The following is a 25,666-nucleotide window of genomic DNA, read 5'->3' as shown; positions in this document are numbered from 1 at the left end:
TGTTATTAGATGGGCCTTGTGGATGGATGTCCATCTCCTACAATAGAGAGTCTCTGTGATAGAGATGAAACCTTTTAAACGGGCTCTATTCAAAGGCGGCAAAAACGAAACTCATGTCCGACTAATTACAAGACAAAGAGCCCGAGGACTGTTATGATTGATTATAGGCCCGTAGCTCTGTGTTCCACGCAAGATCATCGCAACTTCATCAGTTTGCCTTTGTAGCAGGAAGGTCAATCTCTGACAATGTATTGATTTCTTTTGAAATTTTCCATTATTTGTGTACTTCATCAGCAAAGAGACACTGTTCAATGGCCGTTGTACAATAGACTAGAGTGGAGTTTCTTTAGGAATTTTGTGTCTCACCTTGGGTTTCACCCAACGTGGATACGGGAACATGTCATATCTACTCTTCTTCTAGGGTTTTTTTTAAATGAATCTGTCAGTCCTTGTTTATGGAGTAATATATTTAATCCCAATCATTCTTTGCCTTTTAGTGTTGACAAATGGAATAGAAGTAAAGTGGCAGAGGAATGCACTTAGTATCACTGAAGCTCCTACTGGAAACGAAGATGACGATGATCTTGATCTCGAAAACACACTGAGGAATGTTTCTAATTATATGAGTAAGTTTGATTCCTTGTCTTTCTTCAAGATTTCTGATTTTCCATTTTTCAGCAAAAAGATAAAGTAATTATCCTCAAAGGATTCTGTCAATTGTTAAATTACTTTGATAGAGATTTGTCAACTTTCTCTAGTCTCCAGTGAGTTTGCTAAGTGGCATATTGTTCTTTTGACACACATAAAAGCTGTCTGTAACCTTGTTAACTGATATTCTCAGCCTTGTTTCTATGACAAGTTGTTTCTTTTCCAGCATCTGAGGACACGCTGAAGCCTCATAAGTCGAAGCTAAGAGGGCAGAGATCATCTCGGTCATCTCACAAGACCCTGAGTAGGTCTCTATCACCTGACTCCCAATCAAAAAGCTCTGCTTTTACTCCCCCTCAGAACATGGTATGCATTCAGTTTTAGTTTTAGATTTATTCCATTTGGTATTGAATATAATGCGACTGATCTTAACTTTACTAATATGCTTTCACGCAGAAGGTTGATCTTAGCAAACTGAAAATGCCTGCGTTACTGAAATATTGGCAACATTTCAACCTCGTAAGTTGATTATAAGAATAAAAAAAGAAAACCTTCTCTTTGCTCATCATTCTAGAACTCTATGTCATTTTGCTCATGAATAAACTCCTCGTAGGTGGATGCAATTCCAAATCCATCAAAGGAGCAACTAATTGACATTGTTCAGAGACACTTTATGTCTCAGCTACATTTGAAATCCTTCTGAGACTTCACTTGATTCGTCTCATGTGTTATTATAATTTTGGTTCTGATAAAACAATTTAACTATGTTATGATATTTTCAGCAAATGGATGAGCTTCAAGTTATTATGGGGTTTGTCCAAGCAGCAAAGAGAATGAAGAGAGCCTGCAAGTTGCAATCCAAAGAAGCCAGAAACACCGATCTTAACTGCATCAGCTAAAAGAAACAAGCCCTGACTTTTATAACAGATCCTGTAAGTACAGTGATGCCAAACTTGTTTAACCACTTGTGGCTTGCTGCAGCTAGTTTTAGCTCGTTCTGGAGATGTTTGGCTAAGGAGTAGAATTATGTTTCTTCTTGCTTCTGTTGTTTAACCTTGTAATTAACCCCATCAAACAAAAAAAGACCCTGAAATCAAGAAACATGACTCTCTATAAAGCTCCCAATTGAATTTACTATCTGCTCTGATTTTAGTATGTTAGAGCATGTTTAACCCTGAAACTCCTAATGGAGCTCTTAATGACTTTTTTAGTAATAAATATAGCTTAAGAACCTTTGTTAAGAAACTCCTATTTTGAGTAGTTCAATGGGGGTTTCTTAATTAAGGGTTCTTGAATTAATATTTGGATCATAGGTTTCATCAAGATCGTTTTGGGATAGGCGGAAAAAAAAAAGGCGATTTGGCGATTGAAACTTTCGACGATGGATACGGCGGATCCACCGGGACTACCAAGATCTCCGATGGGGGTTAAGGCTAGTCAGGTGAAACAGAACGAGATCGAGGGTACGAAAACTATTTTGGAGGGATCGGGGAGTATGAAGGTTCGTGAAGGAAGTTTGGGAGTTGGAAAATAAACGGTGAGGACGGAAGGGATGCCGGGGAACCTTTCGAGGGGATCTGGAAATGGGGGATCATGGATTGAAGTAGCACAGGAGAAGAAGGTTTTGAAAAAATATGATCTGAAGATCACAGAAAGGGAGGGAGAGAAGACGATAGAAGTTCCAGATGATATTATTGATAAGGCGAATCTCTTATGGGAGGACTATCTGATTGGTAAATTTCTGGATACTGCTCCACATATTGCTAGAGTTCATGCTATAGTAAACAGAATATGGGCTCAGGGAGAATCAAAGCAGATTGAAGTATACTCGGTGGATGATACAACAATGAAATTCAAAGTTTCAAGTCCAGCAATGAGAGCTAGAATTCTAAGGCGCGGGATGTGGAATATAGGAAACATCCCACTGGTGGTGACTAAATGGACACCAGATGAGCTGAGAGAGAAACCGGAGATTAAGTCTATTCCAATGTGGGTGTATCTTAAGAACGTTCCGATGAACATGTTCTCATGGCAAGGATTGAGTTTTATTACAAGTGCAGCGGGATTTCCAGTTAGATTGCATCCAGAGACAGCTGCTTGCTCCAATTTCAAGCTAGCGAAGGTGTTTGTTAATGTTGACTTATCAAAGGAGTTACCTGATAAAATAAACTTCACGAAGAATGGGAAGTCATCATTAGTTGAGTTCATATATCCATGGCTGCCATTAAGATGTAGATCGTGTGGCAAGTGGGGGCATGTAGACAAAGCTTGTGGTATGAATAAGAAGGATGAAGCAGTTAAGGAGAAGGAGATTGATGTTGAAGAAACAAATGAGAAAGGGGAGAAGAATGAGAAGTCTGAAGGGAAAAAAGGAGTAATGGAGGATAAGGAGGAAGGTGAAATAGATGAAGGCTGGTTGGATGCTACACCAGGGAAGGCAAGTAAAAATCTTAAGTATGGTGAGGTGGTAATTATGTCTCCATCTCGGTTTTCGCCTCTAATGGAGGTAGATGAACAAGGTGAAAAGGAAAATGAGATAAAGGAGATAGAAGAGTCAGTAGAGAAAGAAGAAATGGAAGAAATAGTAGAGATAGAAGAGATACTGAGTATTGAAGAAGAGATTATAGAAGAGGTTAATAACAAAAAAAATGAGGAGCAAGAAGGGTTTAAAAAAGGGGCAGATGAAAGCACTAATGAGGGAAATGCAGAGAAGAGAAGTGTAGTGGAAATTCAGAATCAGGGTATTGTGGGTATACAGAATACACAAGAGAACTGGCCTGACTTGGCAAGTGCATCAAAGCTCAGACCTTCCTTGCCGCGAAGATCAAAAACATTACATAGAGTTATTTCAGAGAAGCATGTGCTTATGGGTAAGAGAAGTAACACAAATCTTTCTAAATGACAGGGTTCTTCTGGAATATGAGGGGGTTCAATAAAAGATCAAAGCAGGAAGTGGTTCGGAGTTGGTTTCATTCAAGAGGATTACAGTTCGGAGGTTTATTGGAAACTAGAGTAAAGGAGAAGAAAGCTCAGCAAATTGTTTCGACGATGTTTAGGGGATGGTCTATCATTGATAATTATGAGTTTAGTAGAAAAGGGAGAATCTGGATACTGTGGAGTTCACAAGTTTGCTTGACGCCGGTTTTTAAATCAAGCCAAATAGTGACAGTATCAGTGCTTGCAGAAGGAGAGACAGAGGAGTTCTTTTGCTCTTTTGTCTACGCAGAGAATACAGTGGAAGAAAGAAGGGAGCTGTGGGGAGATATCAAAGCCCATCAGGATTCACCATTATTCAAGAATAAGCAGTGGATCATAATGGGAGATTTCAATGAGATACTTGAAGGAGAGGAGCACTCGAGCTATCAGGATTCAGGGGTTATCAATGTAGGGATGAGAGAATTCGACAGTATTGTTCAATATTGCAATCTCACTGATTTGGGTTGTCAAGGTCCAAAATACACTTGGTGCAATAAGAAGGAAGAAGGTCTTATTTGTAAAAAATTGGATCGTTTTTTAGTTAATGATACGTGGATTAATCAACGCACACAAGCTTATGGAGTATTTGAAGCGGGAGGTTGTTCAGATCACTTGCGTGGAAGGTTTCATTTGAAAGCAGAAGCAGTGGGGAAGCGTAGACCTTTTAAATTCACAAATGTTGTTGCAGAAATGCCAGAATTTTTGAAGATGATGGAAGATTTCTGGAAGGAAAATCAGACTTTATTTCAGTCTACATCTGCCTTATTTCGTTTCTCGAAGTATTTAAAGGCCTTGAAGCCTCTGATTAGAAACTTAAGTAAGGAGAAGATGGGAAGGTTATCTCTGAGGGTTAAAGAAGCCTATCTGGATTTATGTGGGAAGCAGAAAAGGTTGTTCTTGGATCCTACACAAAGTAACATAAAGGAGGAACTTTATGCAGCTGAAAGATGGAGTAGAATTTCTGATATTGAGGAGAAAGTTCTTAAACAGCAATCGAAAATGCACTGGTTGCATTTAGGAGATAGAAACAATAAAGTCTTTCACAATGCAGCAAAACTAAGAGAGATGGCGAATATAATAAGAGAGATCAAGTGTTCATCGGGTAATATTGTGAAAACTCAAGAAGAGATTAAGAAAGAAGCTGAAAGATTCTTCAATGACTTCCTTACCTATGAACCAACGGAGATCAGAAGGGTAACTGTGGGAGAGATGCAGGAGATTGTAAAGTCTCGTTGTTCTGAAGAAGACAGAAACCAGTTGATCAAATTGGTAACAGATGAAGAGATTAAAGAGGTGCTGTTCAAAATGCCTAGTAATAAGTCTCCTGGACCAGATGGATACACAGTGGAGTTTTTCAAAGCAGCATGGAGTATTATTGGTCAAGATTTCACCACAGCGGTTAAATCATTTTTCAGTAAAGGGTTTCTGCCTAAGGGGTTAAACACTACCATCCTAGCTCTTATTCCTAAGAAGAACAGTGCAGTAGAGATGAAGGATTATAGACCAATCTCATGTTGCAATGTGCTGTACAAAGTAATATCAAAGATCATTGCAAACCGGTTAAAAGGTACACTTCCTCAGTGCATCTCTTATAATCAGTCTGCTTTCGTAAAAGATAGATTGTTGGTGGAAAATCTACTGCTAGCAACTGAGATTGTCAAAGATTATCATAAGGAGGATGTTTCTCCAAGGTGTGCTATGAAGATTGATATAGCGAAGGCATTTGATTCTGTTAACTGGTCGTTTCTGCTCAACACTTTACGTGCCCTCAACATGCCGGATCAATTCATACACTGGATTGAATTATGTGTCTGCACTCCTTCTTTTTCTGTTCAAGTTAATGGGGAGCTTGCTGGTTTCTTTCAGAGTAAGAGGGGATTTAGACAAGGATGTGCACTTTCACCTTATCTATTTGTAATCTGCATGAATGTGTTGTCACATATGCTAGATACAGCAGCGGAGAGGAAGCAGATAGGTTATCACCCGAGATGTAAGAATATCCTCTTAACCCACTTATGCTTCGCAGATGATCTCCTAGTATTCACAGAAGGTACCAAAAGATCAATTGAGAGGGTGTTAGAGATCTTTGAAGAGTTTGCAGTAATGTCGGGGCTTAAGATAAGCCTTGAGAAGTCTACTCTCTTCACAGCTGGTATTCCTGAGGATATAGAGAGAGACATCTTGACCAGATTTCCGTTTGAATCAGGTAATCTTCCGGTGAGATACCTCGGTCTTCCCCTGGTTACTAGAAGAATGTCGGTGAATGATTATATGCCGTTGGTTGAGAAAGTGAGGAAGAGAATGAAGTCATGGACAGGGAGATTCTTATCGCATGCAGGTAGGCTGCAACTGATTAACTCAGTCATCACAAGTTTAGCTAACTTCTGGCTCTCGGCTTTTAGACTCCCAAGCAGCTGTTTAAAGGAGATCGAAAGTCTCTGTTCTGCTTTCTTGTGGTCGGGGCCTGAGCTAAAGACGAGCAAAGCAAAAGTAAGTTGGAAGGATCTTTGTTTGCCAAAAAATGAGGGGGGATTGGGAATAAGACCGCTTAAGGAAGTCAACATTGTGCTGTGTCTAAAGCTGATATGGAGATTATCATCTAATCGAGCTTCATTATGGGTAAGATGGGTTCATTGTTATCTGATAAGAAAGGGATCTTTTTGGTCTGTCAACATTAGCTCTGTTGCTGGATCTTGGATGTGGAAAAAATTATTGAAGGTGAGGGATCTGGCTATGTTGTATCACAGGATGGAAGTTAATAATGGGAGAAATACTTATTTCTGGTATGACGATTGGTCTAGTCTGGGACACTTGACAATATTCCTCAGAGGTAGAGAAGGGTGTATTGATTTGGGGATCATGAAAAATGAGACAGTAGCTGAGGTTATTAGCCATCATCGAAGAAGAAGGCATCGGGTTCAGAGGTTAAATGATATTGAGGATGAGATTGAAGTTGTGAGAAGAAGGATAAATGCTCAGGAAGATCAGCCTCTTTGGAAGCATGACAATGGAAAGTACTCAAAGAGATTCTCTACGAAACTCACTTGGCTGAATATGAGGCAATCATATCCAATTTGTAATTGGAGCAGAGGGGTTTGGTTTCCTTATTCTACCCCAAAATACTCTTTCCTTGTTTGGGTTGCCATAAGGAATCGATTACAAACATGTGATAGGATAAAGCAATGGGACAGCTCTGTAAATGGGTTATGTGTGTTGTGTCAAGTTGAGCAAGAATCATGCCAACATCTGTTCTTCGCTTGTAGATACTCTGCGAAAGTCTGGAAAAAACTGGTAGAGGGGTTGATGTATGCAGATTATACTGAAATTTGGAGGGAGATCATTGAGTTCATTTCTCAACCAAGGGAGAAGTCCACAGAGATGTTTCTCATCCGCTACACATTCCAAGCTTTAGCGCATAGCTTATGGAGAGAAAGAAATGACCGCAGGCATGGAGAACAATTGAAAGATGAGAACATTATGGTCAAAATGGTTGACAAGCAAATCAGATTGAAGCTGCTTCTGGTGAAAGGGAAGGGGAAGAAATATCTTGAGGAGGGATTATGCAAATGGTTTGAGACAAGAGTTTAAATACTATTGAGTTTGTTTATCCTTTTGAATCTTGTGTTTATAGATCAAAATAGTAGCACTTGATGTAAAAACGTTTTTGATTGAATAAATTTTACATTCATTCAAAAAAAAAAAAAAAAAAAATTAAGGGTTCTTAAAAAAAGTTATTAAATATTTTTTGTATATAAAAATAAAATTTATTTATTTATTAAATAAATTATTAAACATTTTTGTATATAAAGAAAAAATTATTAAATATTTTTGTATAAATACTTCATTAATATTATCACCTTATGATACTTCCTCTCGCGATTAACTTTTTCAATCTCCTCGTTCTGCCCCTGAGCTAGTCTTTGCATTCTGGAAAACAGAGACCAACTAGAGTGTCGAGACTCGAGATCAATCTCGGTGTGTTTAAGTCCAAAGCCAGTAATTATGTAAGAGAAAAAGAGTGATAACCTGCTGGCCATGGTAGACCCCTAGTGTTACGAAGTGCGATAACCATAGCTTGTATCTGTAGAACAGTGTGTAAGTGTTAATTTTTCTGACTAAGAAAACGACTAAACATAAATGGATATGATTATTTGGTTAACCTTAGGAAATCTCTTTATAGCCTGAATTTGACTATCAGGATCCACGTCGTTTTGGATTTTTTCTTCAACTTTTGTGTGGCCTTCTAGAATCCACCAGCAAGAAAAAAGGATAAACAGAAACAAGTGAGACAAGAATGTGGTAACCTTATTCATGCGATATCAAGATTTCCTCCATGAAATCATATGGCTAAAGACCTGCGTAAGAATAGAAGTACGAGGCACAAAACTATCTCAACAGGCACTTCCTTAACAGCCTTCAAGACTTCAAAGAGAACAGCAGCAGTTTGATAGTCCTTTGTACGTTGAGCACTACAAGGCCAAAAAAAACCTTTGTTTTATGAATGAAAACACATATAAAAGATAGAGATAAAACACCGATCCGAACAAACAGTTCCATCAAACACAAACCGGTCATCTTTGTCAGCAGCGTTTTGCAAAGCCTGGATGTATTTCTTGTAGTAAAGTTGATAGAAGCTTTGCATATCGCGTGCGTCACTCTGCTGGCTTCCTGCGAGAGTTGTTTCATTCTCCTGCACAAGTTTAAGAAAATAAGGTAAACTGACACTTAATCCTCAATTCCCCATGCCGCAATAGTTTTATGAGCAAGCTAACAATAAGGTAAATGAAGTGATGATACATGTTCTAAGCGCTGAAGAAGAGCAGTCTTGAACTGGGGAACACCACGACCACTTGATGTGGGATCAAGCTTACATGCCTTCTCAAATGCATAAAACCGACCTAAAATACAGCCAATGAATTTTGTTTACAATTCATTTGATATGATCAAATCATCAGGGGACTTTTACATTATTTCAACTCACATAAGTAAGAAACACGAGGGTTACTAGCTTCTACTTCATTGGCTACACGGAGGATAGGAGCAATCTCCACAAGAGATGATGGCACCACTTCACTGTACAGAGTAACCATTCCTCAAAAAAAAAAAAATTGATGAAGACTTCTTCAAATTTAAAGAGCTTTTACAAAACTATATGTGCTAAAACAAAAGAGTTAATCAAAGGCTCATGAAGGAGAAAAGACAGAGACTGCCATTAAATAGCGATCAGAAAATTACCGTCGAGGTTTGGTGATGAATCGCTTGCCCAAGGCTTCATAGCCCAAGGCCTCTGCATTCGCCGCGCTTGCCCAAGGCTTCGTAGCCTCAGGCGCCGCCTCCAGCATCAAAACTTCCCCTTTGTTCGTCGCCATTACCGCCGAGGTTTGGTGATGAATCGTCGACAGAACAACTGAGGAAGAGATTAATCGATGAATCGTCGATTGATCCTTCGCAAGAGAGAAAGGGGAGAAACACCAAACTCTCTATTCTTCTAACACGTGTCTCCAAGACTCGGCTCTTCCTCCTCTTAATTAAGACACGGGTCTTAAATTAATTTTTGTTTTCCTTTTTTTTTAATTACAAATTAGCATAAGAACCCCTTTAAGAGTCACCGTTGATCATGGTCTTACAATGTAAATATGTTTTATGTGACCTCTCTCTCAGTCTTTTTTTTTTTTTTTCTTTTAAACGAGTAGTAACATTATTTTGTAATAGTACAATACTAGATTAAAAAAATTTATTAATAGGCATGCTGCGAGTAAAAGAAGACATACATGATACAACCAAACTTCCTCTTCATCTCTCTCCATGCACTCACCTTCGTCCTTTTTTTTTTTAAATATGTATATATTTATTTATATTTATTTCAACCCGAGAACGAGAATTTTAGATCCGGTTACAAACCCACATTGAACAATGAACAAAAGCTCCTAAGTCTATGTATTACGAAAGCTAAATCTTTGTCATTTTCTTTGCGCAATAAACACATATTCAAGATTTTTAATCTCTCTTTTCTTGCTCCAATCAGATTTGATATAACTTCATACTATTACTTTGGCTTTCTTAGAACAACTTTATTAGTGAGTTTGTAAAAAGAAGTTCGTATAAACAAAATAATAGTATTTAAATTAAATATTTAAATTTTTATTTAAATTAAATCATTAGATTAGTTAGATAATGACACGTGGAAGAAAGATGCATTTAGAGGTTTATGCATTTAGGTAAATCAGAACTTTTTTTTTCTTTTTCTTTAATTTCTTTTAATTTTTTTTCTTTTTATGTTTAGATATCCTCTTCCACTTCTCAATGGAACTGCTATTATATAAGAGCACGATTATTGGGGAGTTTTTATAGTGGAATTCTTAGCGGAATATAAGAACCCGTCTCTTAACTTTTAACTAAAAAATTTAAGAACCGGCTTTTAAAACTCTTATTTAAGAACCGGTTCTTAGTTTTTTTAATTAAAAAATTAAAAGACGGATTCTTATATTCCGCTAAGAACCTCACCCTCTAGCGGGAGCATCTGCCTCCCTTTTCTTCTTCGCCTGACTAGTCCTTTAGTGGAGTATAAACGTATAAGATGTCATGGTGAAATACTTTTTTAGAATGCACGTGCGTTTGGATAAAAAAAAACAAAATACTAAGAAAATTGTATTCCACCATTCAACAAGTATTTAGTAGCGTAACTATGCATCAATGATCAAACAATTAATTACTACTCCCTCAGTTACTAGATATAATATATTTTAGTTGAAAGTTGAAACACACTTATTAAAGAAAGTAACATAAATGTTAAGAAAATTGTTTTTTAATCTAACATGTACATTAAAATTATAAATGAAAAAAAAATTAACCAATTAAAAATAGATTATTAAATACAATGAATGACATGGTTTTTGATAAAGTTAAAAATTATTTAGATATATAAAAACATCATATATTTTGAAACATCAAAAAATTCTTTAAACATTAAGAAACATAGAGAGTAGAATATCATAACGAACCCGATTGTATTTGGAATTTTAATAGCATTTTTCTTGTTATTATGTATGAGGGAAAATATATTCCATATTATTAATTAATATAATTAAGATTTATTAAAAATATTTTGCGTCTATTTATTGGTGACTAAAATCGTTCATGTTCTGAATATAAGTATGTACTATGCTGTCATTCAACATAAAAAAAATAGCTAATCACGCGGATTTTTTTTCATAAATTTTTTTCTGTATCTTTATTATTCACTATAATGCCAGTCTGCGAAATTTATCACATTCCGCAAAAGCTCTTTATTACATCCAGCGACTCCACTGTAATTATACTCGATGATAATGATAATTATGGTGTGATAATGATAATGTATGCATGTGTATATCTATGATTTGGGACAGAAAACGACGGAGTAATTAGCATTGGTGCAAGTAAAAGTGCTCGAAGCGTCGTCGTATGCGTAGCTATACGCTTTAGGGCAAGCCGCTTTAAATATCCTCGAGTAATCCGTCGGCGGACAAGTCTCCGGCTTATCGAACGCACCGGTGCAACAATACTCCGGTTTGTTAAACGCCGCGCAAGCGCTCTTACATGCCACAACGTTTCCTCCGTCCATAACGCGTAGTTCGTTCGGACAGCTCCCGTTCAGGTCCGAAACGCATCCAACGTTTTGGCAATCGCCTGATCCGTCTCGCGTCGTGATTCCCACCTGGACGTTGTAGCCGTCGACGAGGCTGACGTCGTAGAAGTCCTGCCCGCCGCCGTTGCCGATTGTGAATTCGGCGAGTGTGACCGGTGGAACTCCTCCTGCGCCCGCGCATTTTAGTTTGTTACCGCAGTCTCCGGTGAGGCATCTTCCGGCGCCTGAGCCATCGAAGTTGCAGCCTGTTCGGCCCCATATTCGGCCGGACCATCCCGCGGGTGCGGTTAAGTCGACGGAAGCTCCAGGGGTTAAGAGAAAGCCGCCGTCGTTGAGTTGTGCGCCGTTTCCAGTGAGGACGCCTGGCCAGACGTTGAAACTGCAGCTGTTCACGATGGTAAAGACGGTGCCGGAGACAACGGATAGTGTCCCTTGCAAAATAAGCAATCGAAGTTAGTTAGATTAAATTAGATATATTATATTGTATCATTTTCTCTGCATGAAATAAAATGTCGTTGTGAAAACTATTGTGGAGATCTAATAAGAACAATGATTTATTGGAATAGTTAGAAGAGAACGAAATGTATGTATGTGTGGTGTATACCTGTAGCCATGATGAAGGAGAAGAAAAGAAGGTGTGAACCAGAGAAATTCGCCATTTTTAATCTCTCAAGTATTGATCGAATGTGTATGTTATGATGAATGAAAGTTAATGGCACGGATCCCTCTATTTATAGTAAACCTTCAAGTGTGCTACCGACTGAATTTTATCATTTTCAAAATAATATTTTTTATAAAATTCGTAAGGGCTGACGTGGATATTGGTTGTAACTGGTTTTTCCTATAAAAAATATACAGAATACAAATTGATTATTCCAATGTTTTTGTTGTTTTATAAAATAGTTTAATTTTATAATAGTTGTGCAGTTTATTTCAATATATATTTTTTTAAATAGCATTTTCTTTTTTATATCTATAGTAAAAATAGATCAATGATATGTCTTTCTGTAAATATTGATGAAAAAATAAAAGGTATATTTTCAGAAAAAAAAAAAGAAAGGTGGATTGAAATAGTTTTCTCTGTCAATTCAACATTATCATTCATTTTTGTAGGTTTAGAATCTGAAACAAAAGGATTTGTTTTTTACATATAATCTAATTTTCGTTAAATTTTAAAATGAAATATGTGAAATAATTTTTAAATGTTTTTATTGTAATTAGTAAATAATTATGGAATTCTATATAATAATAAATAATTTTATTGCATATAATAGCGTTTCAGTTGTAATATAAAATTACCAGATTTTAGAACGCTATAAAATTAAGAGATCTGGGTCTATTTGAATTAATTAAGATTTAAATGAATCAAGTTTATTATAAATTTTGGGTCAAACTGAAAAATGAGTATTCATGATAAGAGTATTATGAAGTAATACAACTATTTAATATGGTTACAACTAGTTACTTTCGCCATACATAAACGAGAGATAAAAAAATAGAATTCGAACCAAATTAAAAATATGAAAAGTTAAAAGAGAATATAAAAGATATGGATATACCAAAAATCAAACTACATAAAACCGGCTAGCACATATTATATTCAAGTTTCCTCATTTTTTTTTGTAGTTGGTTACTTGGCATTTAATTTTATTTTAAATATATATTTTTAAACTAGAAACACACTAGCCAACTTTAAAATTTTATCATGGTTATTAAACTAGCGACTATCTTTAAAAGTTATATCAGAATATATATAAAATTTAACTGTAGTTAACATTGAGAGGTTTATGTTCTAAGATAACTAGATTTTGATCCGCGCTTTCAAAGCGCGGATTTATTTTTGTTTTTTTTTTCAATTGACAAATATTTAGTAAATGTCACATTTTCATATATTTGTGTTTTATTTTATAAAAGACTTAAAAATTTTATCTTTATTTATCATATTTCATTTTAAATGACTATTTCTGTTAAAAAAATTAAACTTTATTTTTTAATAAATTAAGTTGGTATAACTCTGATAAATTAATTTTATTATGGGGTTAATATTTTAATTAAAAAATTATATACTTTTAATAAAGATTTATACTTTTCAATAAAAAAATTCAATTATTTTTATGAATGCTTAAATTATATTAAGAAAAAAGAAAAAAATAATAATTAAGAATAGTTGAAAAAAAATTATTTGAACTTGGACTCAATGGTCCAAAGGAAAAAAAAAGGTGAGAATTGAATCTGATTTTTTAATAGGCCCAAATGGTCCAAGAGAGATTTGATTTGGGCTGGATCCAAAAATAATGACCCAATATAGATTTGTTATTAATATTACTTAATTGCCCTTAATGAAACATACAATGTTAGTGAAAGAAATATGCCCCTAAGGTAATTATGACAATAGGATCCTGCTTTAATAGTATAGATATATATAACACTGAATTTTATTAATATATATATATATATATATATATGTGTGTGGTCTAGTAATCCAAATTTTATTTTGTACAAACAAATGCATCAAATTGTAAGATGCAAAAAGTTGAAATAAATACCTCATAGTTAAATTGTTTGGCCAATGTACATACAGAGTTAAAATCCACAAGTGAAGCTATTAACGGACATAATCAAAAATAAATTGAGAAGACGATATAGACGACTTCTGTAACTCAAGTTAGGGAGACTTGACAAAGACATACGAATATACAAATTTTTTTTTTGTCTGTAAGCAGGGGCGGAACTAGCAAATATAACACATCATACTAAAAGACGTTTTTAACTAAAGATTAATAGCCATAGGGGTTCAAGATTAAACCATTTGACTTCCTGGATTTTCAGTAACAGTAATAGAAAAATATATAACTTTTGAATGTGGCATTTTCCCCATCTATCACCTAGGTCCTAGGTACGCCCCGGTCTGTAGTATACTAATATATAGTTGAATAGTCTTTTTGTTATGGTGTATGTTCAATAACAAACCTTTGAACTATGATTTTCTTGGTATCCGGTCTAATCGGTGTGTCTTTTCCTAACTGATGTTTTGGGATATGCGAGGTGAACGGAAAACTGGTAGATATGGCAACTTTCAATTGGTGATAACTTTTCTACTATCTTGATCACGTATTAATTCAAAGATCCAAAACACACGACACAAACTTGAATTTTCTTGTACGAGTTTATTTCGCTTTCAGTTTTTGTCATTTTACGTTTTTTATTTTCCACGTACGTCAAATACTAGTATTCATTACGTATTCCAAAAAAAACGGTAACTATGTCTCATTAGGCTAATTCATATTTTGTACCACTTTTACCTCTAATGTCATTTAATATTTTTGATAATAAATCAAATAAATAGTTTTACGGACTAAATTTTTTTGAAAAAATAGTAATTACTGATGAAATACCCATATAAACTTATTGATATTTTTCAGTTTTAAAAATGTTTAAATCATAATTTCAAATTATGTTCTACATAAAGTAAATTAACATTCTACAAAGTAGAAAATAAAATCTATTTTTTCATTAAATCTACTATGTTTAGAATACATGATCTACGTAAATAATAGTACTCTAAAAATATTTAGTATACACATTCCGCGCTTAACCAATCGCTCTAAAATCTGTAGAATGTGGAATCTACAGATTACTATAAATCTAAAACATGTTGAAATCAAAATCTACACATTACAATATATCTAAAAACCTTTAAAAAATGAGTTCTACAGATTTAATGTAAATCTAAAACTTGTAGAAATCAAAATCTACACATTACTATAAATCTAAAAACCTGTAGAAACAGAGCTCTATAGATTTACTATATTCTACGGATAAAAATAATCAGTTCCAAAAATATGGGAAGAAAATATTTGAAAATATTCAGTTTCCATATATGAAAAATGGGTATTTCAGAAAAGATAAAAATAAAAAATCGTTTTGAAAATATTCAGTTTCCATATATGAAAAAATGATTTTTCAGAAAAAAATAAAAATAAAAAATTTGTGGGACATAAAGTGTAGGTTTAGGTTTTTTTATTTGAGGATTTTTAATGTTTTCTATTTTAATTACTTTAATTATTTATTATATTTTAATATTTAACAAATGTTTTGTTAATTGTAATTTCGAATTTATAATTTGTTGTAATTAGAGTGTTTAGAGACTGAATATTTATGTGTTTTTATTAATGATCAAGGGGGTTCCTTTATATAAGGATTACAAGATGAAGGTAAATGGAAAGTATCCAAAAACTAAACTCAATAGGATTAGGAAAACTACTAATACATAATAATGGAAAGATTACATCTACTATGAAAAGGAAAGGGTTTCCTTTTCTCCAAGCTTTGTGGCCACCTTTCTCTCTCCTGAAGTCGGCTCTCTCTCTCCTCTCTCTAAGCTTCGGCCATCTCTCCATCTTCTAGGTATTGGGCCGGTCTCGGTCCGGGCCTGGTTAATGGCAATCCACTCCATGATTTATAACACTCTTCCTTGGATGCCATAACCATACAGGATTTGTAGTACGCTTCATGTTGCCTCATTAAAACCTTATCAGGAAAACCCAGTGGGACAAAACCATGATGAAGGAAAAAGAGTACAACACACACTACTCCCCCTGATGTGAACCTCAGTGTAGGTTTCTACATTCTACGCATCTGGTGCGTGATCTTTCCTGTATATGTAGGAAGGGAGTAATCGGCCAAGTTCATTACTAAGCCAAATCTAGACCACTTTGACCTCTTAGGTCGTTTCTCATGTCTCTTGACATCGAGTGTCCCGGTAAAGCATGTGTGCTAAATAATGTGAACCATATTGTTCTCGGGGATCACTATTGGGTCTTTGCAAATCGTGTTTGCATGTGTCCATAGTCTAGACGTGATCGTCTACTTTTAACTCTTTACGATGGTCGGATAAACCAAGTACTTATGGACAGTGTACTAGACATTGTTATCATGAACCTATGTCTCGATCTGGCCGATCCATGTCTGGGTCATAGACCTCGTCTATACATGTCCACTACTTGTCTCATGAGTGTTCAAGATCAATGATCATTGCTGTGAGTTTATAATCTCTTATTATGGCTCTGCGGCCGAACACTCTCATGGATGTGGACATCGATTTCTTTGCCTTAGGTAATGCCATATTCATTTTGCATTCATATCTTAATGATGGCGTCTCAAGACCTTAGTTGTTGTGGATCATATCACACGCTAAGTATATATTATTAGGTCATGAATCTCGGTTTTCACAAGCTTATGGACTATAATACATTTGTATCCGGTTGATCATTTATCTCTACTAGACCGTGATTAAGAAGAAGGGCTAGACGCCTTTTAGTCTTAAAAGCCGGACGTGTCTAGTAGGATAGCCAGACGTTCTTTGCTGAAGAGTCAGATGCCCATAGACGGACAGAGTCAGACATCTTTAATTTGAAGGGCCGGGGCCGGACGCTTTTGGTCGGACACCCACATAGATTTATTCTATGCCTACTAACCTCTTTTAGGTTTAGTATAATCACAAGGAATTTCAAATATATAGACTGTATTAGATTGTCTTTTATACAACTCCAAGATAATGATCATGCGTGATCAATTTCTTTTACATACTATATGCAGCTGCTTTATGTTTAAGTCCATGAATCAACTTAGGAACGAAGCTGTTCTTTCATCTTATCCAGTGATCTATATGATGCTTACTACATCATTTGTATCTAAATTCTTTCTTATGACCAGACCATTTTCAATTTCGAAAATCTGTAGCAGCATCCTCCACATAGGAGTTTATCTCCTTATAATCTATTCCTTTGATCTCTGTGAGTACCTTGTGTAACAAGCTATAATCTAATGCTGTTAAGTAGGAAGACATGAGCACTCTTAGACCTCGTGATCATGTGCCTTCTCTCACGGTTTCTTTATCTCACAAGATCCATCTATTTCACTGGTTTATCAGATGGCGTTTTTGTATATGGCCAATACGCACATCTCTCTTTTAGATACTTTGAACCTCCACGTTTTATCTTTTCTAATCTCAATGATCTTTTATGACTGTATGAGTACTCATTCGTGGGTTTATGATCCTCGCTTATCTCTTTATGTTCAAGTGCTATAACTTTATGTATCTTTATACAAATGTGTGTGTGTGTCGACACTTTTCATGTGGTTCCATTATGTTCCAGACATGATCTATAGATTTGAGATCTTATTATCCAGGACCTTTATTACCTAGTAGCTTGGCGTCCCAAGACTACATGGTTTGGTACCTTAGATGTGTAGCTGCGCAGCCTTTTCTTAATGTATGGTATGGTTTCTCTTATAATCTTGGATCTGTATTCTATGCACCATTTTTCTATCCGAGATTCCTTTGTCTTATGGAACACTTGGTCTATCTTGTATAGACTCTATAGCAACTTGATTATGTCTCTTCTAGGATATTCATTTGGTGCTAAGCTGGTTAGTCATTTCTCTTTTCTTTTCGGGTCAGTGTCTGGCCTTTCAATTAGCTTCTTTATTGGCTAGCTTTGTATAATCTTTCTTTGGACGTCTTAAATCATAATGTATAGTCCGAGGATCTTTGCCAAGACAATGATGGTTAAAACCATTCGTACTTTTAACATTCTTTATCCAGCTTATAATCTTTCTCCTTTAATATTCGGATTCATTTGTTTCATGCAATCCATACCTGGCCACTATTTGATCACCCATGTGTTGGCTCACGGTCTTTTGAATTCGTAGAGAATATCTTATTCTTATATATTCTCAATCCTCTTCTGAGGTTCCATCTTAGACGGCACATGTATGTATGTGGTGATTTATTTAAAATCTCTTAAGATGGTGTATGTCTGGTTTTATGACCCGTATTCAATCTGAGATGGGAATATTTATGCTCACTTATATGGCCTGATGCATATTATCATTCTATACATGTAAAACATAATGTCTCCAAGCTTATAGACTTTAGAATCCTATTCTTATAGATAATGGCTTTCATGGCCGAACCTTTTATAGGTAATGGCTTGTATGCGGCCAAGCCTGTACTATACAGCCAAGTCATGGCCAATTTGTGGCCAAGCCGTTTATAGGTGATGGTCTTTGCAACCGATCATAACATGGTCTCTTCGGCCGAGTAATGGCCTCTTCGGTTTGGCCGTTTGTATCATGGCCTCTACGGCTGAGGAATGGTTTTTTATGGCCGAGTAATGACCGAGCCATATAACATGGTCGTAGACCAGACATGAACTTGTAGTATTGATCATGGGTTTATCCTCTCTCCCCCTCATGACCATACTATAAGGTCGTGGTGCTTGGGACAATTAAGCCTAATGAGTTTCCCTTTGTGTACATGTTTCACAACGTGAGATCTTTTACGGGATAACTCTGTGCCTTTTCAATCTTTGCATCAAGTTTAGACTTTAGGATGGCTAATCCTATCATGCCATATAGTGTAAAATTTCTTGGTGTTATCTCAATATGGTTACCACATCACTTGCCTCTTTATCATACTGATCTGTAGCATAGTTTTGATCAGTAGAGATCATAAGTATAGTCTCGACCAATTTTTTTCAAGGTCTTAGGCGTTTTTCTTCTTAAAATTTAAAGGAACTTGTTTCCTTCCTTACCCATTGTTTCTACTTGGAAACCATTCATTATAACTTCAATGGGTCACACGTTCTTTTGGGTGTGTATAATGCCTTTTAAGGCAATGCCTTAGCCATAGTTTCTTTACTATGCTTACTATATCCATTCATGATTTCTTACTTGGTTTTATGCCCTTTAGGCAACTCTTTATCAAATAAAACATTCATATGTTCAAGTAAGATCAGACAAGATAATGAATTCAAAACCAATTCCATTGTATATATAAAATCGTGAATGACAATTAGGTTAAAGCTAATCACAAATCAAGGACTTTAAAATAAAATGTCGAGATCCCTCTTAGTCAATAGACATGTCGGCCACTCCTTGAGTTATATTGGACACGGCTCCCTTGGATTCATCCTGATCTATTTAGTTTTATTTGTATCAGGATATCTCATCTCACTGCTCCTCTTTAGTACCTTGTCATTCTCAATCACCGTTAGGCAAGAGCTCAGGTCATTGTAAGTGGTAGAACCTCTTTCTATGTAGATATGTTTTGACAACAAATCTTCTGGATGGAATGTGGAGTATGTCTTGAATAGACAATCATTATCTGTTACCTCTTCTCCACATAATCTCAGTTGGTACACGATTCTGGTCAAAGCAAAATGGTACTCGGCCACAGACCTAAAGTCTTGGTATCTAAGACTCATCCAATCGTGTCTGACCTTTGGTAATAACACAATAGTGTATCTGGACTTTAATTATGTCCAAAGGTCACGAGGATTCTCAATATGTAGATACTGATTTCTCAGTTCCTTAGTGAGGTGATGGCGCATTATTGTAATGGCTCTCAACTTTTCACTTCTAGTTGCATAATCACCCTGAATGATACTCCTTCCGAGTCCTCTTGATTTCAGGGTAACTGAAGTGTTCATTGCCCATTCTAGATAATTATCTCCAGAGAGATTTAGAATGGCATAATCCATGGGGTTAAATCTCGGCATCTGAAATCATATTATCAATCAATTCTTGATTTAGAATTCTTGCAACCAATTCAAATAATCAGTGCATATGATTTCATAAGTCTCTCTATGATACTTTGGACCACACGGTCATGTATTGTGATGCTTAGGCCTCACGGCCATCTTGGTGTGATACAGCAATCCTAAAGATTGGTTCATGATGCAATCCGGTTTATATAACCATCCGGATACTAGGCCACACGGCCACTTGAATATGCACTAAGCCACACAACTTTTAATCAATCAAGGGCACAAGGCCGCAAGTATGAACAATGTATTAGGCCACACGACCATATATAAAACGGGATCTAGATGCATTCAATCCTATTTCTTATTTGCATATCTATTAGGTTTTAGAATTAAATAATCTAGCAACCTAACTCTCATTCAATATGTAAATTCTTTAAATCAATCTTTCAAGCTTTAAGTAATGAGAGATTTAAGGTTTCAAGGCCTTTAGAAATTTTAAAATTCGAGATTAGGGTTCAGTTTAAACAAGATTCAGATTCAAGTTTTAAAACAATCCTAATCATAGCTCTACGCGATCAATCAAACACTCAAGTTTCAAATCAAAATTAAAATCGATTTTCCCAAATTAGGGTTTTAGGGGATTTTGAAAACTTTGATCTTTGATCAAGGGGATTTGATTTGAGATTCAAAAACCTTTAAGGTTCTGATTTTAATTGATCAATGGATCAATCTCGTTTTTAGGTTTTAGATCGAACTTATAGAGCTTCGATTTACTCATAGGGGATTGATCTATTTAACCTATGGCTTTTAGTTTTAGAGATTATCTTTTAGGGTTTCAATCTTTACAAAATAACCAGGTTCGATTCATGTTCTCAGAATTAGAATTACCTTTGTTTTGCAGATTGCAGAAACCGGACCTCCAAGATGAACGGATGAACCTCGGATGCGAGCTGTGACGCAGACGCGAGCTGTCTACTTCCTATCGGGTCTCGAGTCGAGACGGACGCTTGCAGTCGGGGTCGCGAGATGAGGCTGAGATGAATGTGTGCAGTCGGGGTCGCGAGGTGAGGCTGAGACGAACGCGTGCAGTCGGGGTCGCGTTGCCAAGAGCTATCGCGAGCTTGTTTCTTCTCGTGGACGGTTGCGTCTGGTCGGAGATTTGGTCTAAGCTGGACGCAAGCTGAGCTGAGGCTGAGGACATTGATCACGGACAGGGAACGTCTAAAGCTGAACTTGATCGGAGTTGAGCTTGATCGGAGTTTGCAAGCCGGAACGCAAGTAAGAACAATTTAGGGTTCTTCGGGATTAGGGTTCCAAAAGACCAAGACGGCGCCGCGTATTGTTTCTGCGAGTGTAGGCGCGTCTGAGATCGTATCGACAAACGGTTTGCGCTGATGGATTCGTCGCATCAAGAGCTTCAATTTGATATGTGGCTCGTCGTCTGGTTCCTCAGAGTTTTAGAGATAGATCGATTTTAAGTTGCGCCTGGATTAGGGTTTATGTGTGACGGATTTTATGTTAGGTTTTGTCTCAGGGTTTTGGAGTCTATCATGCTGATAACGTGTTGTAATTAGAGTGTTTAGAGACTGAATATTTCTGTGTCTTTATTAATGATCAAGGGGGTTCCTTTATATAAGGATTACAAGATGAAGATAAATGGAAAGTATCCAAAAACTAAACTCACTAGGATTAGGAAAAATACTAATACATAATAATTGAAAGATTACATCTATTATGAAAAGGAAAGGGTTTTCTTTTCTCCAAGCTTTGTGGACGCCTTTCTCTCTCCTAAAGTCGGCTATCTCTCTCCTCTCTCTAGGCTTCGGCCATCTCTCCATCTTCTAGGCATTGGGCCGGTCTCGGTCCGGGCCTGGTTAATGGCAATTAACTCTATGATTTATAACATAATTGAAATTAAGAGACATTATTATCATTTTAAAAATAATTAGCCTAATATGATATAAAGTATATGAGATTAGTCTAATGGGACATAGTTACCCTTTTTTTTTGTTTAAAAAACAATTTTTCCAATTTTATATAAATGTGTGGACAACTTTTTCGAGTAGAATTCTCTTGTACAAGAAGTCTCTCTTTCGTTAAATGAATTGACTTGTCTTTAAAAGAAAATCTTGTTTTGCATTTTTCCCTGGCAATTTTCCTATTTATTTATTTATGAATAATAAGAAAGAAATACACTAATATATGGGCTTGTAATACGTGATAGGTTACATGATTCTGACATTATATTTGTACTTACATAATTCTACTTAACCATTCAAGGTAAAGTGTGGAAAAAAAACCATTCAAGGTAAAGGAAGATTTAATAGTTGAAAAGATAACTTTTTTAACTTCTTACCCTTTTAATTACCTTCTCTACAAAATTATACATATACTGTATACTGTTTTTTTTTTTTTACTGTATACTGTATACTGTATACTGTTTTAACTACATTAAATTCGTTCCAAGACGGGTAAGAAGAATTTTAGCATGCTACAGACTATCCCATAAATTCCCCGGATACACATATGAATGCCTAGGAAACTTGCAAAAAGTGTAGGCAAAATAATTTATGATCATTGATTGATTAGTGCCGTGTTTATTACGTAACCCTTAAATAAACTTTCCGAAATTCTAGAAGACCTCTCACTGCTGAGTCTCGGTATTAAATTAGTTAGTACTACTAGTTGCTTACAGATTTGAAAAGTATCCTAATTCATTAGTCAAAAAATAAAAAAAAATTACGTATTCTCATTCATAGGATCTTTTATTTCTAAGTAATAGTAAAAATAGCTTAGATCAAAACACAGAGAAATTAATGGATTAAGGGATCAAAGGCAACTAGAAGGATTGTCTGGTTTTAAGTCTTAGGTTCTTCACCACTTTTCTAACCAAAGATTGCTAAAAAAGAGAGGCTCAAAGCTTGTTATAGCACTACCTTTGTCATCACCTGCACGGCTGCACCTATTCACATAAGGTTTAAGGTACAAAACATACTATGGATACACTGGAGTCTGGAGCATGTCAAGAACAGAAAGCACTTGGAAAGATAGATCTCTTGAAGCAGTAAAAAGAGCGCTGCGACATGTGTTTCGTATCTCACATGTCATCCAGGAAAATAAGGCCAAGATTTATTTATTTTTTGGTGGGGGGGGGGGGGGGGGGGGGGGGGGGAGGGGTCATGTGACACTTCCTTCACCGACCCAATCAGAAAATTTATCACCTCTTGTTTCTAAATAATGCAACACGCTTTTTTCACAATTCAAATGAATCCCCGATTAAAAAAAAAAAAGTTAGTCCATCAGCACTTTTACCAATGGAACTTGTCCAACATAGAGATGAAGCTTTTCTAAGGATTAGTTTTGTAGTGCTTCTATGGATTTGATGTTAGCCAGTACAAATTTTACCTATAGGTTCTAGGTTCCGTGAGAATAAAAAGTTTCACGTGGGAGATTCTCTGGTTTTCGAATAGGATCACAACCTCACCGACGTCACTCAAGGGCAATTGTCAAGAGATGGCCAATATGAGTAAAATAAACTCATTCTCATTAATTCAACTACAATGTACAAGTGATAGTATTTATACTCTATACAGACTCGTGTACTCCTATACAACTCCATTTACATGTATACAATCGATATAAGCTGTAGAATACAGTATAGGATAATACCTTACAAGGTCGAACCAGAGTAATAATGATCACTGATCAGAAAATTTGCACTTGAAGTTCAGGATAGTAAAAAGTCAAACCAACGCGGTTAAAAATTGAATTTAAAAAGCCTTTAAGCCGCCTCGTGCGACGCGGTTAAAAATTGAATTTAAAAAGCCTTCAAGCCGCCTCGTGCGACGGTAATAATACACTAACTGGTAGATACATGACCTCAGAAATAACCTTTAACTAAAGATTGATACGCACGCCCGTGCGGATGTTAATATTTTGAGAGGATCCGACGAAACCCACCCAAAATTTTATATCCGAATTGATCTTAATTCCAAAATCCAAAAAATCTGATATCCGAAAGAAACAACTCGTACCTAAATGAGCACCGAATGTAAATGCTGACTGATTATGTAAACAAAATAAATAAATAAACTCTTTGTTACCATTTTGAATTCTTGTCACAAATAGAACAATTAAGTTCAAACATGTCGAATTATTATGGATAATATGTAAATAAATCCTGTCAAAATATTATAGTAAAACTAATTAATAAGGTTTTTGAGTGAGAAAATAAATGTAAAAGATATAATGAAACACTCGTAAGTTATGTTTTGTTTTTTTGTAGTACATGATGTTGAATTTTTTAGAAAAGACAATAAATGAAATAGTTAGAATTTATTAAAATTAAATGAAAATTTGTAAAATAAAACACTATAGGCAAATATTATTTGGTTCTTCATTTTTAATAGAATAGATAAAATTACGTTAATAAAAAAACATTTACCAAACTACATATTTGTTTTAAATGACATGCCTACACATAACATTCTTATTGTTTATATGGTGTAATGTGTTGTAGTTGTATTCATTATTTTTATAACACTGTATTGATTAAACCAATTGAAATCCAAACAGTCATATTCAGATTATAATATATAAACAATAATAATGTTATGGATTATTTAATATACATTCTTTTTTTTTATCACAAATAGAATATCCTTTTTTAGATAAGCTAAACATTCAAGTCTTGAAAACAGAATATGCAAATTATGTTGGTAAGATTGCTAACGTTTTAGTTATAATGATTGCTTTAAAATAGGAAATGATTTTTTAAAATTAATATTATAGGAATATACGAAATATTTTTTAATTAAATAGGAACTTTTTTTGGAATGTTATTGATTTTAGGAATATACGAAATTATTAGTTTTGATTTTGTTTAGCAAAAATATCTTTTGAAACTAACTAACCAAATGCAGTATTTTAAATATATTTTGCATTTTATACAAACGTCTTTGATGTATAATCTTAGGGCGTGACTGGTAACCATCGTAAAAACAATAGGAACAAATAGGAAAAGAATGAGTATGAATAAAATTTTATGAATGATGAAGAATAATGATTTTTTATCGAAATTAATAAGGAATTGATTTGTTCTATAATTCTTTACAAACAAAGGAATGAAGAAGAATGAAAATGAAACCCTATTTCTCATGAATGGTAAAAAATTTAAGGAATATTAAAGAATATATGGTTCTTCTTCGTTCCTTGGTCACCATTCACGACCTTATATTTATGCGTCTTTCTCTTGGTCTTGTTTTCATATATGATCAGGAAAGTTATTTTCAAGGTCCAACTTAATACCAATAATGTTTTGTACATATTTCGAAGAAAACTGGAAAAAAATACATAATTGTAACCAAAACGTGTAACTGATTTAGTGGTATACATGAAAAAAAATACTTAGATGAAAAAGTTGTTTGATAATCGCATGCTTTATACAATTGGTGTATAATAATAGTCTATTGATTTTGCATAAATCAGATTTAATTTTGCAGACCAACATAAACCGATATATATTTGGTATTGAAACACGTCATTTAGGTGAAGTTTTTAATTGAATTAAATAATGGGATTAAAAGCCAGTAACATAAACTTGTAATTATTAGGGAAAATTAAGGATTAATTAAATTTTGTATTTCAGTTTTAACAGATTAGACTAGATCGTTACGTGGAAGCATCGTAGCCTATTGGTTAAGGTGCTTCTACACCCAAATCTGGGGTTCGAATCCCAGACTATGCAATTTCTTGCAGATTACAAGAAATCCAGGTTTCAAGTCCCGGATGAAGCGATTTATTAAACAATTATGCAGACTACGGAAGAAAAACTTACAAGGGATCTTCAACATAGTGCAAGTAA

At 35.2% G+C, this 25,666-nt stretch overlaps 2 protein-coding genes across 7 annotated transcripts; both read right to left on the bottom strand.

Moving 5' to 3' along the window:
* Positions 1-1,262: 1,262 nt before the first annotated feature.
* LOC106398562 (callose synthase 2-like) lies at positions 1,263-9,237 on the bottom strand. 6 transcript variants are annotated; one of them, XM_048756689.1, is made up of 9 exons: positions 8,860-9,237; positions 8,606-8,697; positions 8,422-8,522; positions 8,193-8,314; positions 8,015-8,093; positions 7,785-7,867; positions 7,651-7,705; positions 7,482-7,569; positions 1,263-1,735 (listed from the first exon to the last, which is right to left on the bottom strand). In XM_048756689.1, exons 1-6 carry the CDS (start codon positions 8,991-8,993, stop codon positions 7,799-7,801), a joined length of 597 nt encoding a protein of 198 aa, XP_048612646.1. In that variant the 5' UTR covers positions 8,994-9,237; the 3' UTR covers positions 1,263-1,735; positions 7,482-7,569; positions 7,651-7,705; positions 7,785-7,798. The 6 variants fall into 6 exon arrangements, with proteins under 6 accessions (XP_048612646.1, XP_048612647.1, XP_048612651.1 ...); XM_048756690.1 differs by having other exon boundaries at positions 7,482-7,551; XM_048756694.1 differs by having other exon boundaries at positions 7,980-8,093; positions 8,860-9,230.
* A 1,589-nt stretch (positions 9,238-10,826) lies between these two features.
* LOC106397568 (pathogenesis-related protein 5) lies at positions 10,827-11,988 on the bottom strand. The gene is made up of 2 exons (XM_013838171.3): positions 11,856-11,988; positions 10,827-11,682 (listed from the first exon to the last, which is right to left on the bottom strand). The coding sequence occupies exons 1-2, from the start codon at positions 11,908-11,910 to the stop codon at positions 10,997-10,999; spliced, it is 741 nt and encodes a 246-aa protein (XP_013693625.1). The 5' UTR covers positions 11,911-11,988; the 3' UTR covers positions 10,827-10,996.
* Between the last annotated feature and the right edge of the window lie 13,678 nt (positions 11,989-25,666).

The sequence above is a fragment of the Brassica napus genome, chromosome C5 (assembly GCF_020379485.1).
Source record: "Brassica napus cultivar Da-Ae chromosome C5, Da-Ae, whole genome shotgun sequence".
NCBI classification, from domain to species: domain Eukaryota; kingdom Viridiplantae; phylum Streptophyta; class Magnoliopsida; order Brassicales; family Brassicaceae; genus Brassica; species Brassica napus.
This window is presented reverse-complemented; position numbering and strand designations above follow the sequence as displayed.

Excerpts from the sequence above, each read along its gene's own strand:
- LOC106397568 (XM_013838171.3), bottom strand. The coding sequence starts at position 11,910 with ATGGCGAATTTCTCTGGTTCACACCTTCTTTTCTTCTCCTTCATCATG. Across the intron at positions 11,683-11,855 it reads CTCCTTCATCATGGCTACAG|GGACACTATCCGTTGTCTCC; the intron begins GTATACACCACA and ends TTATTTTGCAAG.
- LOC106398562 (XM_048756689.1), bottom strand. The coding sequence starts at position 8,993 with ATGGCGACGAACAAAGGGGAAGTTTTGATGCTGGAGGCGGCGCCTGAG. Across the intron at positions 8,698-8,859 it reads TTCATCACCAAACCTCGACG|TGAAGTGGTGCCATCATCTC; the intron begins GTAATTTTCTGA and ends TACTCTGTACAG. Across the intron at positions 8,094-8,192 it reads GCTGCTGACAAAGATGACCG|TGCTCAACGTACAAAGGACT; the intron begins GTTTGTGTTTGA and ends TTGGCCTTGTAG.